This window comes from Colias croceus, chromosome 26 (assembly GCF_905220415.1).
Source record: "Colias croceus chromosome 26, ilColCroc2.1".
Classification (NCBI taxonomy): domain Eukaryota; kingdom Metazoa; phylum Arthropoda; class Insecta; order Lepidoptera; family Pieridae; genus Colias; species Colias croceus.
Window position 1 is genome coordinate 1,271,106 of NC_059562.1, and position 20,493 is coordinate 1,291,598.

Genomic DNA, 20,493 nt, shown 5'->3' on the forward strand with positions numbered 1-20,493 from the left:
TTTGATAAGAAATGTTCTAACTCGAGATTATGTTAATATTGAACAAATAAAAAATTTAATTAGGAGCTTTAAACCTAGTCAACTGGTGAAATAAGTATCTTATCAGGAAGATCAGGACAGTCATTGCGAATTTATTTCCCCTTTTTGTTTTGGAATAAAAAAACAATCATACAAAAAATTGTTTTATTAATTTTTATACAAAATAAAAATACAGTAAAAAATCTTAACACTAAAATGGCGAATGAATCTTACAAAAAATAATATTACATAGCTAAAGCTATATATTAAAAATATTTGTACATAGGTTCAGGACTAGTTGTTCTCATTCCACTCTTATGAGAACAACTAGTCCTAAGATATTGTTACTGAATGACTATTTATCTTAAGATCTTTGACATACTTTAGAAAACAAACATACATTAGAAAAGCTAAAATAATTACACTTTTGCTTTATTTTCTTTTTCAGTGTGAAGCATCTTCATACCAGCTTCATCATCCAATTTATCTTTAAATTTACCATTATTAAAGTAATCTTCAATCTCTTGAAGTGTTTTATCTTTTGTTTCAGGCAAGATAAAATGAAGGGTAATTAACGATATAGCCATAAGAGTACCAAAGAACGCAAACGTACCATAAACTTTAACACTAACTAGCAAATATGGTGTTACTTGTAAAGCAAACATTAATAACAAAGATAAGGCAAAACCAGATATCAACGATCCTGAACCTCTATGAGCTAGAGGAAAGACCTCACCCAATAATGCCAGTGGAATGGGTGTACAACCTAAATTGGCAAGAATGAAGTACAATACAAACAGCATTATTGGTATCCAAGTGCGTGTTGCTGAAATAACTCCCTGAGCAACTAAGAATAAATATAGACAAGCACAAAACAATACAATTATCGCAGGGAACGCTGTACCGAACAATAACGTTCTCCGTTTCAATAGTTTAACTAATATTGAAGATAACGTAGCGCTCGTGGTTATAATTATATCAATTGCTAAAGTATAGTAAAACGAATTCATCTTATTTCCAGTGACCGCAGCAATGATTTGTAACGCATATGCAGGAAAGATGTGTCTACCGCACGTTTCTAACAACGTCGCGCTGAATATGATTATAATGAGTGGTTTAATAAAGTCGCGTCGCGTGAATTTCTTGAAAAATTCCTTTATCCTCGTTTTCATTGTTAGATTCATTGGTATTTCCGACATTCTTTCCTTCTGAGCCCGGATCAGCTCGTCAAATTCTCGCCGAGATGATTCACTGTTTCCTCTTAGCCACAGGAAAGACTTTTCGCTCTCTTCAAACCGTTTCTTTGAAGCTAACCACGCTGGGCTCTCTGGCCAGGTTATAATAATGGTGAGTGCGACAGCATGCGGCACAACACCTAGTAACGCAATAGTTCTCCAGTGCAAGAAGTATCCCAGAATATGAATTACAGTATTGCCCAAGCAAACAGCGACCGTCTTCATATTAAGGAACATCCCTCTATTAGATGGACTGCTAAATTCTCCAATAACAACAGCTCCTAAGCAAACAGTGGCACTAGCTGTGAAGCCACCAAGTAACCTTCCAATGATTATCGTTCTTATATCCGTGGCAAAATATATTAGCAACCATCCAATAGTCCCAGGTATCATGACGATTGCATGTGCCATTTTTCTCCCTTTTAAATCCATGAGTAAGCCAGATATGAAGAACCCAGGAAAGCCGGCAATCCCGATGCATGATGCTGGAAAACAAAGGCAGATATTATTCGATAGAAACGCAAATAGTAAATCCGACAAGGACACAGTGAATTGTTTTAAAGAGCGTGAATAAAGACTATTGAATATAGATAATATTTAATGTGTCTGCATTAAAGCTTAGGCAAGCCGTAAGTAAATAGTGTGTAATATATAGAACTGCATCTAAGTAGCTAAACAATATAAGTCAATAGACCGAGCAAACATGCCCTATATAATATAGGGATCTTCCTAGAAATTAACTTGATTATAATGATGAAGATAAGGCGATACCTATCGTAAAACTATGTTAATTTTAGTAAAAATATGGACTTGTTGGTAACAACTTAAATAGGTATTTATTACGACTAAACGTTTGCGATGTTCTCTCTTTATTACTCTGACAAATTACTAATCGAATTGTTAATAATTATAATTACAGTTTATAATATATTAAAATAACAAAACATAACATTTTTTTATTACCTATTAATTATTAATCTATTCATTAAATCTCTATGTTTTGAATACGGCTTTAGTTATCAGTCGTCTACATTACTCGATTATAAAGATAAGAGGCTTAAAAAGTATCATCTTTTTGTAACACGATCTAAATATCATATACAATTGACATAAAAACTTAAAATATTGGCCAAAGTTTTAATCAATCGCGCATTGAAAGGGTCTCAAATTGTGATAATGTTATTTTTTTGTTGTTGTATACAGCTGTTATTTGTAATTTAGGCACACCCCGGACACTCCATACAAAATTATCGTTTTGACCTAAGGTTTTGACAGTCACAGTGTAGAGACTGCAAATGTGTGTGTTAACGCTTTATGGTTGGCACATTTTTGACTAGCGTAAAAAAAATTCGCGTTTTTCTGATGAAATACATCCGTTTCATTCCAGTTCCATTTTCTACGAAAAACGATAATCACAAATCCAAAATAATAAAATTACTTTAAGTCAATTTGATTAATTGTTGTCAATCTTCGTTGCGTATCGTCCCTGTAGAAAAATATGGACCATTTTAATTTTTATGTCTGATCGTGCGGGGTGAGGTAAGTGTTTAATTTTGGCGGGAGGCGGAGAGTGTCCGTTCTGTAGCGTTTAGCTACTAAGTGCTGATTTACACAGTAATCTCTATCTCTAATTCTCTACAGTCTTAGATTTAAATAAAGTCTGAATTTTCAAATCCCCAATATTTTCCCAATTCTGAAGCCAAATAAAATAATGTTAATACATGTCAAAGCATGCACGATAATTACATACCAATCCATGATGACATGTGTATGTCAATAGGTATATCAGAGTCAGGCGCCTGGAGGGCGGGGATCAGGCTAGAAGTAAAACTTAGGTAGGACCATGCCTTGTCCTAGCGTGTTGACTAGAACACCTAGCACCGCCCATGTCTGCAAGTAAAACATGTCAATATGACAATAACATACCGATCCACGATGACATATGTATGTCAATGGGTATATCTGAGTCGGGTGACTGGAGAGCGTGGATCAGGCTAGAAGGATAACTTAGGACCATGCCTTGTCCTAGCATGTTGATGAGCACACCTAACACCGCCCATGTCTGAAAGTAATATATATTTTCTTTTACTAGCTGATAATGACGACGACGACTATGATGATGAAGACAACGTCGCTTACGATGATGATGAAGATGTTGAACACGTTGACGACGGTGATGTCGTAGACGACGATGATGATGAAGAGATACACGACGTCGATGATGGTAAAGATATCTAGGCTACAACGATGCTGATGATATAGACGACGGTAATGCTGAACATGAAGATATAGTCGACAGCGATGTTGTTGATGATATAGAAAACGACAATGATGATGAAAATATAGACGACAACGATGATGGTGAAGATTTAGAGGACAACGATGATGATGAAGATATAGACGACAACGATGATGGTGAAGATATAGACGACAACGATGATGGTGAAGATATAGACGACAACGATGATGGTGAAGATTTAGAGGACAACGATGATGATGAAGATATAGACGACAACGATGATGGTGAAGATATAGACGACAACGATGATCTACTCAAAACAAAATAGGGCCCACCCTGATTTTTTGCTGTGTTGTAAAAACTCTTCACTTTTTTCTTATTTTATGAATGGGTATAAACGAACAAGGTGTAGGACAATTGTTTTAACGTAAACTTAAGCAAAAATTAGTGATTTTATGGAAATTATGCAAAATTAACAGTATTAGAGAAAAATTGCACAAATAAGACACATGACAAAAGTTTCAATAAAACCTTTATTATAAAAAAAAATCTGGTTTATTTTGTAATTAGTAGTGTGAGGGACCCCCTCTGCACCGTATGCACTATCTGAGCCTATCTGGGACACTTTCAATCAAATGGGTTACATTTTCTTCAGGTATTTGCTCCCAACAGACTTTAAGAGCATTTATGAGGATCTTGTTGGCTGTTTACGTTGCTGAAATTTGCTTTGACGCTCCTTTTTAATTGATCCCACAGATGCTCTATTGGATTGAGGTCAGGGCTCATGGCTGGCCACGGCAGAACTCTTATATTGGCATCAGAGAGTGCTCTTGGAGTGATACCGGCTGTATGTGGGCGGGCATTATTTTGCATTAAGATGAATTCTTCGCCAATTCTTTGTGAAAATGGGATCACGTGAGGCCGGATGACCCGTTCGACATAGGTAGTAGCAGTCACGGTACCTCCATCAAGAACTACGAGCTCCGTTTTGCCACGTAGGCTTATGCCGCCCCACACCATGACGCTTGGACCTCCAAATCGGTCTGTTCCGTGGACACAAGGTTCAGAAAAACGTTCACCTTCCCTTCTCCATACACGCACTCGACGATCGACACTTAAAAACTTCACTTTAGTTTCGTTCGTAAACAGTACTGTCCCCCAGTTATCCATAGACCAGTCTGAGTGATCACGAGCAAACCTTAATCGTGCTGCACGATGAGCACTTGTCATTTTCAGTCGAACAGCGCGAGTTCTGGACCTTTGGCCACCTTCATGAAGTCGATTCCGAATGGTTTGATCACTCACTCGCGTGCCAGTAGATTGACGCAGTTGATTTTGTAAGGCACGGGCGGTTACCGTCCGCTGCCGACGCGCTGTTAGTCTGATGTACCGGTCCTCTTGGGCTGTTGTAGCCCGAGTACTTCCTGTTCCACGTCTTCTAGCAACACTACCTGTCTCTTGATAACGATCCCAAGCATTTCGGATAGCTCGACGTGACACACCAAGACGTATTGCCACCGACCTCTGAGAATTTCCTTCTTGAAGCAAAGCAACTGCTCTTGCTGCCGTTTCCATATCCATATGAACGCGAGATCCAGGCATAATAATCACGAATAATACCGAAACCAAATTAAACTTTAAAAAATAACGATGTGCTACAGTAACATTCAGAATGAGACTTTGAACACAAGTGATTGAGAATTTGGAAATAACGTGATTTTGAAACATTTAACTCTTTCTGGTTACCCACTTGAGAATAACATTAAAAAGAATAGTTAAAACAGCAATAAAGTTTCGTTAACATGTCAACAACGTAAGGGAATACTCAAGTACCCCAATAACTACCCTATAAATTACGTGTAGGCAAAACTTTGAGATAAGTGTAGGTGGGCCCTATTTTGTTTTGAGTAGTGTATAAACTAAAGTCTTCATTAATCAGTTGTGATCCAATAACATATTTTTTTATCTCTTCAGGCTTAATATAAAAATTTGGTTTATTCCGTCTACTAATGTTTATATTAGTATACTTATTTTTATTTGTTTGTATTTATTTAAGGTGCTCGTTACTGGTTTATAAAAAGAATAACTGATAAATTGTTTGTTCTTGGGTCTGGAATAAAAATAAAAAACAAATATTTTTTTTACAATCGCTTCAATAGTTTGTAAGTAAAATCGCTGGCGTTTTATTCTTTCTGACTTTCTTAAAGGGAGCTACTATTTTAAGTCTACCTTCATACTTTTTTACTCTATAGAAATTAAATTTTATTTAAAACTTGCAATATAAAATATAAGAAAATAAAGTTCACAAATATTAACTTCTCCACCATCAATAAGTACAGTAGAACCCGTTTAATACGATCACGCTTAATACGATTTCTCGTATAATACGCCATTTTGCATCAGTCCCTGCAACTTGAGACATGATTGAGACATGACTCCTGGATATTCATTGATGATAATGTATCACCATAAGAAATTCAATCTATTGAAGATCTTATTGAGAGTGTGAATAACACACAAGAAGAGACTCAAAGTGGTAATGATCAAGAAGAAGATGAGTCAACTCCGATATTGACACACGCCCAGGCTATCAGCAGTTAATGATTTAAGACGCGATGTAACTTCTTTAAATCAACAGCGACGCCGACAAAAATTAGTTTCGGTTAGTTCGATTTCCTGTCGATGCAAGTGATTTTTCGAAAATCTTTGAATGCAGTTATAATTCTTTTTAAAAATAAAGGAATGTTTCCTTTCAGGAAAATTTGCTATCATTAGTATTTCAAGTACTTTCCCTCCAGGGCCCATCGAAAATTTCCACACTGTATATAATAACGTGATAGTAATACACGACATTTTGTATAACGTACATAATGTTTAAATGTACAATACCTATACATACATCTGAAAAACCATAATAAATATTAATACCTCCTCCTTAAGTCGAAATCCTCACTGCTGAGGGTCGTGATCATTTTGGAATTGTGATTTCCTAGTTATTTTATGCCATTTGTCTCGATCTTCTGCGATGTGGATAGCTTCAGGTACGCTAGTTTCTACGGTCGTTTTAATTTGGTCTGACCAGCGCATTGGGCTGCGGCCTCGGGGCCTTTTTCCTTCTACCCTGCCAGTTAGAAGGACTTTCTCCAGGTTGTCTCCCCTCTTCCTTGCAATATGACCGAAGAATTCTAAAATTCGTCGCAAGCATGTGGAGGACAGTCTTTTGGTAATGCCAAGCTCCTTGAGAATTGATTTATTCGTTCTACGTGCCGTCCATGGGATGCGAAGCATTCGTCGCCAACACCACATTTCAAAAGCATTTATCCGAGAGTAGTCTGCCTTGCGCAATGTCCAGGTTTCGGAGCCATATAGAAAGATGGAGAAGATTAAAGAATTGACAAGTTTCCGTTTGGTTATAAGAGAAATATTTCTATCTGCCCACACTCTGTGTAGTTGAGACATTGCATTTTTGGCGATTCCTATTCTTCTTCGGATATCGGGTTCACATGAGCCATTGTTAGTAATAAATATTAATACATACATATAATATTATGTAGTAAGTACGTTTTTTATTTCCCGCTTATTAAGCTTTCCCGCATAAAACGCGTTTTTGGTTGAGTCCCTGGGAAATCGTCTTAAACGGGTTTTACTGTAATTACTTATTGGCATTGTTTACAACTTCTAAGAGTATACCGTAAAATCAACACAGTAACACACTGTGTAATATAAATTTATAAAATTCCGCCCTGGAATGGCGCGAAAGGATGGGGGTTCGAGTCCCGCCTCGTGATCGAATTTTTTCTATTCTTTATAAATTTATATTTATAAAGCATTTGAATGCCATAAAACCAAAAATATCAATTTCACACTGCGTAGGTATAATGTCAAACAATAATAAAATTAATTTTTTATTAATTACAATACACAAATGTACCGAAATAGAAAGCCTTTCTGCATAAAAATTCACCAACTTTTCCACAAGATATTAAATATGACAAAAAATGAACTATCAAGCACAAAGAATCACAAAAAGATGCAGTCGATTTGAAAATTTAAGGGAATGTCGGTAGAAAATGACCACTATTTTAACTACAGTTTACTAAATATTACCTATTGTCTTTTACCTGTTTAACATAAGGTGGTACCATAACGTCGCACACCACTTACAAATGAATATAAAATGATCTCTCCGAATAATGTAAACACATTACCGACAATGTCTCATAATATTATAACGAACACACAAAACTTTACACTAGAGATTAAGATTGATAAGTTTTATTGTATATTTATTAAGGCTGAGTACTTATATTGGTTTATACAGTGGGTCTGGTATCTAATCTTTTGCGCAAGTTTTTCAACAATGTAAATCTGTTAGGAATAGACGTACCCTTCTTAAATAAGGGACTTAAAATCTGCAAGTCTACATGAATAATTAATTTAAAAGAATTGTATTCATATAGGAAACAATTTTTTTTTTTCGTTTTTCATGTAATTCTAGTTTATACCCGCTTCTATAGGGCGTAGTTTGGTATTCTAAAATAACCTTCCTAGATAATCAGCTATTTTAAAGATTATATCGATCTATAAAATCCCGAGAGCGCAGTAAAAGTTCCCCAGAGTGTAAGTGCATTATTGCGAATGTATCGTCAAATATTACACTTACCCATCTTTGGGAAAACCCCGATTATAATGCTTAGGGCTATAACTGTTGTTCAAAATAGAAAATGAGTATAACATAATAACACATTTTGGTACATGCGTAATATTTGTTCACAAACAAAGATTAATGTAGTAAAACAAGATATTCAGCTAGCAACGAATTTGTGGATGAGGGATTATTTTGCGCTCATTTTACGCGGTTTACGTCTAGTCCTTGATATTGTTGAAATGTTGGTAAGAAAATTCTTGTGGCAGATGGACTGCTAATTCGCATGAGAATTGAGAAGTCCTTTGTTATTTTACATTTTTATCTTTGAATCTATTTACTTGTAAACCTAGAACTAACTGGAATTTTATCAGGCATGCACATTTATCCTAAATACATTTTGCCAGATTGCTTCGTAAAAATGTAGAGTCAATAATTGAGAGAATTTGTAAAATTGTAAGCATACATAATATTATGAATTATTTCATTTATTGTTAACTAGGTACTATTATTTTAGGTTTACATAAATAAAAAATAGAGTTTGAATACAATCCAATATATGAATATCTTTGACCTAATTAAAACTAAGTACCATGTGTGTGATGTGATAAAAATTACTTACATCGTGGACTCACATTACTAATTGAAAACGCCTGTAAAATTTTAAAGGCAAACATGTATGTCTGTATACTCCACATAAAAATTCCAACAGAGTATTTGTAGGTTCAATAAAGGAAGGCGAAATACATAATCTTACATTATGCATTAAATTAAATAATTAATTGACACATTTAAAGCAAATGTACTGAAATTGAATATATACTTTTACGTTTAGTGGAACTTCCTTCAGTCTGATATTTCTTCATTAGTGTGCACCGGAGCTTTCCTGTACTATGAGCACAGATTAGAGAATAGTTACTTCGTAACAGATACATCACTCCCATACAAAAGCTAAAATACCTACGCTATATTTACCTACAAAATGCGCCCGCAACTCGGCTGCAGTAAGAAATGTACTCTACGAACACGTTATGACTTATGAGTAAGTACCTATATTATCATCATCATCATCATCTGTGACGAAGAACAGAGTGCCCCTTATTTTGTTTAATAAATTTACGATAGGTACTCATTACTGGAATAAGAACTCATTAATTTATTATAAATACTATAGTATTTTTACTATTAAAAAAAGAAGGATAAGAATTAAGAAACGTGAGAAGGATGTTTATAGCACTAATCGCACTCAGAAACGTGAAATTACCGTGGCATGGTACCTATCGTGAGCGCCGAGCGGTATGTCAACTGTGGGGAAGCAATGCATTGCTTCCACAAGCAATGGCACTGTTCGACCAGCGACCTATAAGTCGTTTTCTCACCCTAAGTAATATGAGTACAGTAGTTAAAGTGTTAAGAAAACACGGTAAGATGTTTCATATACATCTTCTTAATATATATAAATCCCGTGTCACAATGTTTGTCCTCAATGGACTCCTAAACCACTTAACCGATTATAATAAAATTCGCACACCATGTGCAGTTCGATCCAACTTGAGAGATAGGATAGGTTTTATCCCGGAAATCCCTCGGGAACGGGAACTATGCGGGTTTTTCTTTGAAAACGCGGGTGAAGCCGCGGGCGGAAAGCTAGTATTATATAAGCCACTCCTAAGTCAATGAATTTGAACTGAACTAAATGTATGAAACAAACGTAGAGAGCAAAATATTATGTGAGATAAACATTATTTGCTATGTGTTAACAAAAATGTTGTAGGATTATCTGAATCTTCAATTACCTGAGATAAGACTTTTAAAGTAATATTCATTGTTATAATACACATCTTATTTGGATAAGAGCCATTACATTATGTACCTAAGAATATACATTATACATAAAAAATGATTGATTGAAAATCATTAGGTACCTACCCATTTATCTTATCTACACTAATATTATAAAGAGGAAATCTGTGTTTGTTTGATTGTAATGACTAGGCTCATAAACTACTGGACCGATTTTGATGATATTTGGCACAGACAATCTTTAGACCCTGAGAAAGAACATAGGCTGATTGCGAAATATGTATCACGGGCGAAGCCAAGGCGGACCGCTAGTGTGATTATAATTTTCTACTAGATTTTCAACCCACGTTTTCTCAAACATAGAAAAATATATACTCTGCTAAAACCTTTCACGAGAACCACGTTATGCATTGGTAGAATTACGTTATCCGTTATTCATTGCTCTACTATCTACCGATTGAAAATCAGCAGTTTTTGAGTTTTCGCAAACAGACAGACCGATCAACGCAGCGGAGAACTTCCTTTTATATCTTTAATGTAGAGAAAACGTTGTTCACACAATATAAGATAATTAATGTGGTATTTGAAAAACGTAATTTTGAAAAAATAAAAATGAACGTCTATGCGATTTCTTCCAGTCTTTCCGGCTACTTCTATAATGTCATAACTGAGAAACATATTTTTGCTAACGCAAATATAATAATATTATCTGAGTTGCTAATTAATTTAACATAGTTTTTGTCAGATAAGCGTCTTAAATAAATAAAGCAACGGTTTGTTAATAATTATATAAAAAGAATTTAGAGTAGTTACCTAGTTTCTGTAGAGTGGTAATAGTTATTATGTTTAAATTTTATCGAAGTGTTAGTCGCTAGTGTGTGTGTGTTTTTTTTTTAAATTAACAGTTTTTACGCATATACGATTGTATTGAAGAAGATAGTGTTTTTTTAGGATTTAAATTATCTCTATACATATGCGTATTACGTAACTAGGAATGTTTATATGTCTTGTATTGTGATCAATATTGCGCCATATTTGCCAATCAATTATTGAAGGTATTTAAAAATATATGCGGTACTAATAATTCTTTTGAAAATGTCTGTGTATTGGTGGTAGCGATAAGATAATAAAATATAGGTAATATTTTTTGGCTTGAAACTCATTTTAAGTAGGTAATAATACTTAGTTTTGTCATAACTTTAACTAAAATTACCTTAAAGTAGGTAGGTAGGTAGATATGTCGTGGCCATATCGTAGATTTGCTCATTTCATGAAATGGCCAATTTAGTTTGGCAAGATCGTTAAATTGTCAACGTTTCACGATTTGGTCATTCACATTTGGCCAGATCGACGATCTGGCCAAACGTGGATGGCCATTTCATGAAATACGACCATTTTTGTTTCTTTTTTAAAAAGCGATTCGCTTCTGGCACTCGCCGCGGCACGCTCGCTTTGCTCGATTTTATACAATCTGGCCAAATGTCGATGACCAAATCGTGAAACGTTGACGATTTAACGATCTCGCCAAACTAAATTGGCCATTTCATGAAATGAGCAAATCTACGATATGGCCACGACAGATATACAGTTTGATGTTTCTAGTAAAAAAAAATAACTAGAAACATAGTTATTTTTCTGCTATACACATATAGTAGTAGATATGGACATTACTATCATTGATAAGATTAATCAGTGATAAAAAAACTATAAAGCTTGTGCAGTACGTACCGAGCTAGAAAAATATTGCATTACGATTTTAAATTTAGGCTACGTCTACTAAAGTTAATTAAAATGAATTGAAGTTAATTAATAGATAGCTAAATAGTAGGCAATAGTGAAAGGTTGTTAGACATAAGTCACATCGTAACATTTATAAAGAACCTGATTTTAGGAACCGATCTCATACTCGCGTTCAAGTACGAAATCAGTTGATACACTCCCAGATCGTTGCTCATTATATTACTAAACACCTATACATATCAATAACTAGCTGCTCCGCTCGGTTTCACCCCCGTGGCTCCACTCCTGTTGGTCGTACCGTGATGATATAATATAGCCTATAACCTTCCTCGATAAATGGGCTATCTAACACCGAAAGAATTTTTCAAATCGGACCAGTAGTTCCCGAGATAAGCGCGTTCAAACAAACAAACAAACTCTTCAGCTTTATAATATTAGTATATATTATCAAATATGATCGCTTACATTGGCGGGAACATAAACGTCGATTTTTGAGCCGATCGTGCTACCGGTTATGTCACAACTCACAAGTGCGCTCTTATGAGCCGAGTGTCGTTCAACACTAATCTCAGCTGAAAACGCAATCCCAAGTGACAGCTCAAGTTTTGTTTATAGTTCAGGTTTATAGTATACCTAGCGCAGTAGCTTAAATTTTTACGTAAGAGCATACTCAATTCTGAGACCAGTTTATTAATACGGGCCTTACTCTACAGTAGATCATAACTCATAAGTACGTGTTCTAGAGTACATAAGTACATAGTATAATAACGAAATATACTATTTTAATACTGGCATAGCGCCATCAGCAATGTAAACGTTCTGGTGTACATGTTAACGTATGTCTATATCAATTGATATTATCGATTGATGATAAAAATCCTAAAGTGTCGACTTTGCATTGGACGTAAACGCAAAATGATTTTGAAGTAAACTAACGTCGGGTGTGACGGGGCTACAAAATGGGAAAATCATGGATAACGCCTTTCAAAAAACAAGTAAGTGTTTATTTAACCTATATGTACATAATAGTTTATAAGTAGTTATAGGTATGTAGTTGGTATTCGATATATGTATGGATTTAAATTGCAAATTTAGTATGCATGACTGACGAAATATAAAACAGTATTTTTATTTAACCTAGTCAGTAGTCACATTTGCTACCTACTGTATAATATGTACTTACATCTAATCATTTTATTAGTAAACATTGTATGGATATTGGATATTATTTAAATAAAGTATTGAATTACGCCTTATGTACTCAGCTAAACATGTGTTGTTAGATCTATGTATGTAGAGCATAAGTGGAATAAAGTGAAGCGTACTATAGAATACGTTCATGCAACTTAATTATCCAGCAAAATAGGCATTATATTTATGGTTATAATCTGTTTAAGATACTTATATAGATTTTAATTAAATCAATAACAGTTTTATGATTTATTCTGTGTTTTCCAAATATATAGTTATTACCTTCTACATTCGGATATATAATATACAGCTGTTATACCAACACAATACATATAATATCACATAATATTATCCTATATCTTAATTAATAATATTATGTATTCATTAATCATTATAATACTTTATTAGTCTTTAATGATTTTATTTGGAAAGTACATAATTAAAATAAATATGTATTTTTTTTTATTAATTATACTTACTAATAATATTCTTTCATTAGACATAATTTTATTAATTTTCACGATACTATAGTTAGTCGTTCCCATCTATTTATAATAGTCGGTCAGAAAATAGTAGAACGAACTGCAGAATTGCAGATATTTACGCATAATATAAAATATTTATGCCCAATTAGAATATAAATGAAAGGTACCTACTGGTAGATTGTAGAGCCAAAATTCTGTATTTTTTATGACTTTTTTACAAATAAAAGTCTCAAGACAAATTACTTATTCAGTGTTAATTCTACACTTATGGTCTGTGTGTACATATTAACACTATATTATACCCTTATAGCTCTCAGTCATCAAGTACCTACTCCCTGAAATCGGTCCAGTATTGCAATTAGACTTTAGAGCGTACAAACATACAAACAAACTCTTCAGTATTATGATATTAATCACGAAGGGAAAAAAACGTACCCTTTTCTGTCTGTCTGTCAAGACCATTTTTCAATTATTTTTATATTAGTACTCAAGTCTACTGTCCCTAAAAGCTGTGAAAAAATCAAATTTCTAAGCAAATGCAATCAAATGACTTTGATGCTGCCATTTCGAGATTCGCAAGAGAATCAAAACCTATAGGGTACTTCCCGTGACCACAGATTACAGAATCTCGTTATTTGGTACAGAGCAACGTCTCATAGCACAGAAAAACGATGTGTGGCACTCGGGGACAGCCGCGGTAAAGCTATTGCATGCTATCCCTTCAAGCCACACCTCCGCCTGTCGGAGTGGGGAGCGTGAGGTTTTTTCGTTACGCAATTTATTGATTCGGTCCCCGCGCTCAAGGCCCGCGATAGAAGCTATGCAATAGCTTATTAAATGAAAAATTGCTAAAAGCATAAATTTTAAGCCACAACATACATAAAACATAGGTTTGTTCGGTACTCGGTAGCCTTGGTGCGCGATTTCAACTCGCACTTACTCTTTCTTTTTTAGGGTTCCGTAGCCAAAATGGCAAAAACGGAACCCTTATAGTTTCGTCATGTCCGTCTGTCCGTCTGTCCGTCTGTCCGTCTGTCACAGCCGATTTACTCGGAAACTATAAGTACTACAGTGATGAAATTTGATGGGAATATGTGTTGTATGAACCGCTACAAAAATATGACACTAAATAGTAAAAAAAAGAATTGGGGGTGGGGCCCCCCATACATGTAACTGAGGGATGAAATTTTTTTTTTCGATGTACATACCCGTGTGGGGTATCAATGGAAAGGTCTTTTAAAATGATATAAAGTTTTCTAAAAAACATTTTTCTTAAAGTGAACGGTTTTTGAGATATCAGCTCTCAAAGTCGTAAAAAGTATGTCCCCCCCCCTCTATTTTTATAACTACGGGGTATAAAATTCTAAAAAAAATAGAGGTGATGCATGCTAATTAACTCTTTCAACGATTTTTGGTTTGATCAAAGTATCTCTTATAGTTTTTGAGATAGGTTGATTTAACTGTAATTTTGGTTAAGTTATATATACATAAAACTACAAGGCAAAATATCGGGAGAGTTTAGGCTCCATTCACCAGGTGTATAAATTGACATAATAAGTTTATTATATTTGCTGCTACGGAACCCTTTGTGCGCGAGCCCGACTCGCACTTGGCCGGTTTTTTTTTTAAATAAACAATGTAGATTGGATTGACGTAAGTTTTAGAAGTAGCGATTAAATAAAGATAATATACACTTCCATAATATTATCTTGATATTGTAGCTAAGTCTAAGTATTTGTCACATGTTATCGTTTACATAACAAATCGATAATATAGCGCATACTTCAAAACAACACTTGTTTTCCAGTTTAACTTAAATATTACAAGTAAAACTTAAAGTTAGGCTAGTAGTAACTTTAAGGTACTACATATAGGTACTTTTTAATTTAGCTTGTGGTAAACATTATCGTCTATAGCTCTAGGTTCACGTACATTTTTAAAATCAGTCGAGTAGTTCCTGAGATTGGGACGTTTAAACCAACTCTTTTGATTTATAGTAGGTATTGGATAAATTATGAAGTATTAGCCGTTTTTAGTATGTATTATTTTAACTTAAGCAACTATAAAACAATGTACTTAAAGACTCTACCTAATGATAGAGTAGCAACTGACAAAATTATTCTAAGCAAATAAGTTCATTTTCCGTGTCTCTGTATGTACTACACAATGAAGAGAGCCTATAGGCACAGTACTATAGGTATCTTAGTATATCTTTTATAATTAATTATATTATATACATACTAGCTTACCGCCCGCAGCTTCGCCCGCTTTCTCTAAAACAATTTGAGATTTAAACTATCCTATCTCTCAAGTTGGATCGAACTGCACATGGTGTGCGAATTTTATTATAATCGGTTAAGTGGTTTAGGAGTTCATTGAGGACAAACATTGTGACACGAGATTTATATATATTAAGAAGATTTATTATTTACCTAGTAACCTAGGCCCAAAAATTCAGTTTATTACTGGTACCTACTTCTTCACTAGTTCATACATTAGTATAATATACATACTAGCTACCCGCGCCTGCTTCGCCTATACTATAGGTACAATTAGAAACCTTCCTCTTCAACCAACCTATCCATAAAAAATCTTCATCAAAATCCGTTCGGTAGCAGGCAGCGGGAAGTGACTTTATTTTATAGTTTGTAGTGATGTTTATTAATTCTCTAATCAAAAATTAAAATCAAACATACATTAAAATATCCTAGTGAAACTGCAGTGACGAATATAAACCTTATCTACCTAAACATAAATGCTATATTCCAGTGCTTTGTAACCCTGGGGGTGTCGTTGAACCTATCATCCCATGGCCTGACGATGGGGTTTGCAGCCATCGTCCTGCCGCAGCTCCGACAGCCAGACTCCGTCATACCAGTTGATGATACCGCAGGATCTTGGATTTGTAAGTACCTAGATTTGGTAAACTTGATGATTTTATGATTTCATAATACGTATTAGATTCACCTGTATGTTTGTATGTAACGGCACAGATTTAATTCAAACTTTGAACACTTTTATAGGAACCGTGACAATATACAGGGTGTAATCGTTAAGTGTGCACAGGCGATTATTCCGTAACTATAGCAGATATCAAAAAACTTCAAACTGATATCGAAAGCCCTTTGCCTAATGAGTAAAATGACAATAACTTTTAAAAAATAAAAATTGATTTCCCCCATGTTTACTTATCGCAAAAGAAATAATCTTTATAACCCCTATACTTCTGTTACTCAGTAACTGATAGAAGCCAAGGCCTTACTGATGAGTGATTAGATTATAAATCGCGATAGTAAGTACAATTGTGAGTCAATTTCCTCAAAACAATTGGAGATAAAACTTGACGTCAAAACCCAGAAGTGTGCGCATGCACTATCTTAGATAATATATTGAGAAAAATCATGTTAAAAAGTGTTTTATTGATATAAGAATATAAAAATTCTATGACTAGACGGGATCAAACATGCAAAACTAGATGAAACGCGCAGGTTCGAATCCCGCGATTTTTTCTTTTCTTCGATATTTTTGTATGTTATTAAACAAATTAAATATGTACTTTATTCCGGAATATTTGTTGCGGTCATAAGCAACCGTAAAATCCGGCAGCAAGTTCACAAATCCAAAATTTATACCTTTAATATAAAATTATTAATAGGTATCACAGGCGTACTTACCAACAGCTAATAATAAACAAATAAACCACTGATGCTTATTGTATCTGGTAGCCGTAGTATACTTATTATATCTCTTGTGAAACAGATCATTTCTATAATGAAAGTTAAGAAAATGATCCCCAAGCAATAATTATTTACCAATCTTACCACGAAATTATATCTTATCTACTGGCTACTAGCTAATTTATCTTTTGATGCAGAAGCGTTGATAATTTTGATAATACATAATTACTTACTAATAATCACCTACATAATTTTGATAATTTTACACGGGCCTATCCTCTCTATGGCCCTCCGTCCGTCGTCATTGTAAAAAATAAAAATCGATATCGATTAGTCAGATTATTTTTAGAGTTATTTTTGTTACATTCAATCAACTTAAAGTAAAATAAACAATATTATGTATACCTAAACTATGTATATGATATTCACTAATTGTAACTTTGTGTATCTTTTCAGCTGCAATCATAGGCTTCGCATTGATAGTGGGTAACTTCATAATCCCGACAGTAATGGCAAAATATGGCCGGAAGACTGCAAACGTTTTGAGCATAATCACCATGCTTCTCGGCTGGTTTTGCATCATATTGGCGACCAACATAAAAGTTTTGCTCATCGGAAGATTTCTGAAGGGGTGTGCTATGGGCATGACTGCTTCGTTGGGTCCAGTGTTAATAGGAGAATATACTAGCCCAAAAAACAGAGGAGCCTTCTTGACCACGATATCTCTCTCAATTGCCACAGGAGTTGTTTTCGTCCACACCTTGGGAGCGTTTTTCCATTGGCAAATAGCCGCATTGGTCTGCGCTTTTCTAATGTTCATAGATCTACTGATAGTCTTGTATTCGCCAGAGACGCCGACGTGGTTGTCAGACCAAGGCCGCTATGCGGAAAGCGAGAAAGTATTCAGGTGGCTCCGAGGCGACACCGAAGACGAAGAATTGAAGAGAATGCTTGAAACTAGTATGATCGTAAGAGAAGCGAAGGCCGAGGTCATAGTAGAGGACACTTTCTCTAAGCGCATGAAGGCAAACCTCGCTTTCTTCAACGCTACTATACGCAAAAGGGAATTCTACAAACCCATCTTTATCATGATCCATATTTATACATTGAGTCAATGGTCTGGAGCAAATATATTAGCAGCTTACACTATCGATTTGTTTACAAACGTAATCGGCACTGAAGTTCATATCTATTTGATGGTAATCACGTTAGGAACTCAAAGAATTATATCGAACGGGATAGCTGTATATATAATTAAGAAAGTGAAGCGTAGGACCATGTTGATGGCGACTGTTGGAATAAATTTGTTTGCATACTTGGCAATAGCCGCGTACAGCTATCTAAAAGCGCATCAAATGCTTCCTTATGACCATCCTTTTATAGGAATCTTTTTAATTCACATCCACATGGTATCAATAGCCACGGGAACTGTTCCTTTGCCATTTATTATTGCTGGTGAAGTATTCCCCTTGGATTACAGAAGTCTAGCGGGTAGCATCAGCGTTTTCTTCCTTTCCGGAAACTTTTTTATAATTTTGAAGACTGTGCCATATTTATTTAAGACGATCGGAGTGCATGGAGCCTATGTTATTTATGCAGCTGTAGTGGCGTATTGCGTTGTCATAGCATATTTCTTCTTGCCTGAAACGAAGGATAGGACTTTGCAAGAAATTGAAGACGAATTTAGGGGAAGACCACTTTCTCCTGAAGAAGTGAAATCCACTCAGTCTTTGACGTCTGTGAAACATAATCAAGACAGGCGATGCAGTAGCCCTGTAATATAAGATTTATTAGTTAAAAGTAGGTATATAATAATTTGATATTGATGATTAAGTTTAAAGTGAAGGGAAATTAAGAAATTAGAAAGTCAAAATATAGGGCTTACAGTAAATCGAGCGAAAACCAAGGTGATGATAGTCGATCGAGCCGGAAAGCTATCAAATGTTACTCTCAACATTCCTGGCGTTGACACCGTCGATCGCTACATTTACCTGGGAGCCCAAATTTGCAATGACGGCAGCTGTGTCCCCGAAATAAAAAGGCGTATTGGGATGGCAAAAGATGCTATGACACGTCTGAACAACATTTGGAAGAAAAGAGGAATTGGTATCAGAACCAAGATAAGACTGGTACGAGCCCTAGTTTTCCCTATCTTCCTATATGGAGTTGAGACATGGACAATTCTGGCCCGAGAAAGACAAAGGATTGATGCATTCGAAATGTGGTGCTGGAGGCGAATGCTGAGAATACCTTGGACTGCGAGACGCACAAATGCATCAATCCTGACCCAGCTCCATATAAAAACCAGGTTATCCACCATATTATGCCAACAACGCATCTTGTCATACTTCGGCCACACGATACGCAGAGGCGATGAAAATCTAGAGAGATTGATAGTGGTTGGGAACACGGAGGGAAAAAGATCGCGTGGTCGTTCACCAACACGATGGACAGACCAAGTCAAGAACTCATCTGCCACTACTTTTTACACGGTCGTAAGAGACGCCATGGACAGAGACCGGTGGAGGCAAATCATCCGCTCCAGATGCAACCCTAATGCTGACCACGATCCTCAGACATGAGGGACCGACAAGAGAGAGAGAGAGAGAAAGAATTTTGTGTTCATAAATTATTGTTTATTTCATCTATGTATGTGGAAACGTGTTTTTTTGTTATCCTAGTTGTAAAGTATGTGATTGCGACAATTTCAAGCAAATATAACGTATTTAATACGTATTGGGTTAGTGGTTTAAAGAAGATGCTCACTGTGGTTGTGATCATAGACTTACATATTGGTTATAATAGAACATAAAAAAATAAAAATACGACTTATTTAACTAGTTATATCTAATATAGAAAGTTACATTCGAATTTAGATATGTTCCATTTTTTTTAAATAAAAACGGCTGTGTTCGTCCATTTATATCATTAGATATGTATACCTACTATAAGTTAGTTACTAAAAAGTTGTAAATATGTTATTATTGTTAAATACTCATAAATAAAGACAATAAATTAATTGATAGTGGTTTCATTACCAAGACATTTTATTTCAAATGCTCCGCTTTAGGTTATCCGATCAGTTTTTATAATATAGTTATATAAACTGCAATATACTATAGTTAGATAAACTGCAAGAAAATATATTTTAAGGGATATTTATTTATTTTAAAACAATGTATAATTTTTTTATCGTAAGTAATTTCTAATCCCGTACCAATTTTTTTTAAAGTTCATAGACCACATAGGCATAAAATCCCCAACCTGTGTAGAAATAGGGTACATTTTAATAAAACAACAGAATACGTCTAGAAAACTCTTTTTTTCATTACAACATACAAGTCACCATATAAATCAATATTACATAATATATTTATATGTTATTATATACTCTCACGTCTCTCTTACATTTACAATCTGTGGTATAGCGTATAAACAGCATTTTTATTGTTTATTTCAA

The 20,493-nt window shown here is 34.9% G+C and overlaps 2 protein-coding genes across 5 annotated transcripts; one reads left to right on the forward strand and one right to left on the reverse strand.

Moving 5' to 3' along the window:
• Window positions 1-169: 169 nt before the first annotated feature.
• LOC123703398 (facilitated trehalose transporter Tret1-like) lies at window positions 170-7,724 on the reverse strand. Of its 4 annotated transcripts, none has more exons than XM_045651336.1 (3): window positions 7,614-7,724; window positions 3,180-3,315; window positions 170-1,738 (listed from the first exon to the last, which is right to left on the reverse strand). In XM_045651336.1, the coding sequence occupies exons 1-3, from the start codon at window positions 7,635-7,637 to the stop codon at window positions 438-440; spliced, it is 1,461 nt and encodes a 486-aa protein (XP_045507292.1). In that variant the 5' UTR covers window positions 7,638-7,724; the 3' UTR covers window positions 170-437. The 4 variants fall into 4 exon arrangements, with proteins under 4 accessions (XP_045507292.1, XP_045507293.1, XP_045507295.1 ...); XM_045651337.1 differs by lacking the exon at window positions 3,180-3,315 and adding an exon at window positions 3,004-3,143 and having other exon boundaries at window positions 7,614-7,712; XM_045651339.1 differs by lacking the exon at window positions 7,614-7,724 and adding an exon at window positions 3,366-3,381 and having other exon boundaries at window positions 3,180-3,299.
• A 4,772-nt stretch (window positions 7,725-12,496) lies between these two features.
• Window positions 12,497-18,878, forward strand: LOC123703400 (facilitated trehalose transporter Tret1-like). Its single transcript, XM_045651341.1, has 3 exons — window positions 12,497-12,675; window positions 16,126-16,261; window positions 17,490-18,878. Exons 1-3 carry the CDS (start codon window positions 12,640-12,642, stop codon window positions 18,815-18,817), a joined length of 1,500 nt encoding a protein of 499 aa, XP_045507297.1. The 5' UTR covers window positions 12,497-12,639; the 3' UTR covers window positions 18,818-18,878.
• The last annotated feature ends 1,615 nt before the right edge of the window (window positions 18,879-20,493 follow it).

Coding starts and splice junctions, on each gene's coding strand:
- LOC123703398 (XM_045651336.1), bottom strand. CDS start 7,637: ATGGTACCACCTTATGTTAAACAG. Junction 3,316..7,613: donor TACCACCTTATGTTAAACAG/GTAAAAGACAAT, acceptor TATTACTTTCAG/ACATGGGCGGTGTTAGGTGT. Junction 1,739..3,179: donor ACATATGTCATCGTGGATCG/GTATGTTATTGT, acceptor TTTGTTTTCCAG/CATCATGCATCGGGATTGCC.
- LOC123703400 (XM_045651341.1), top strand. CDS start 12,640: ATGGGAAAATCATGGATAACGCCTTTCAAAAAACAA. Junction 12,676..16,125: donor TAACGCCTTTCAAAAAACAA/GTAAGTGTTTAT, acceptor GCTATATTCCAG/TGCTTTGTAACCCTGGGGGT. Junction 16,262..17,489: donor TACCGCAGGATCTTGGATTT/GTAAGTACCTAG, acceptor GTATCTTTTCAG/CTGCAATCATAGGCTTCGCA.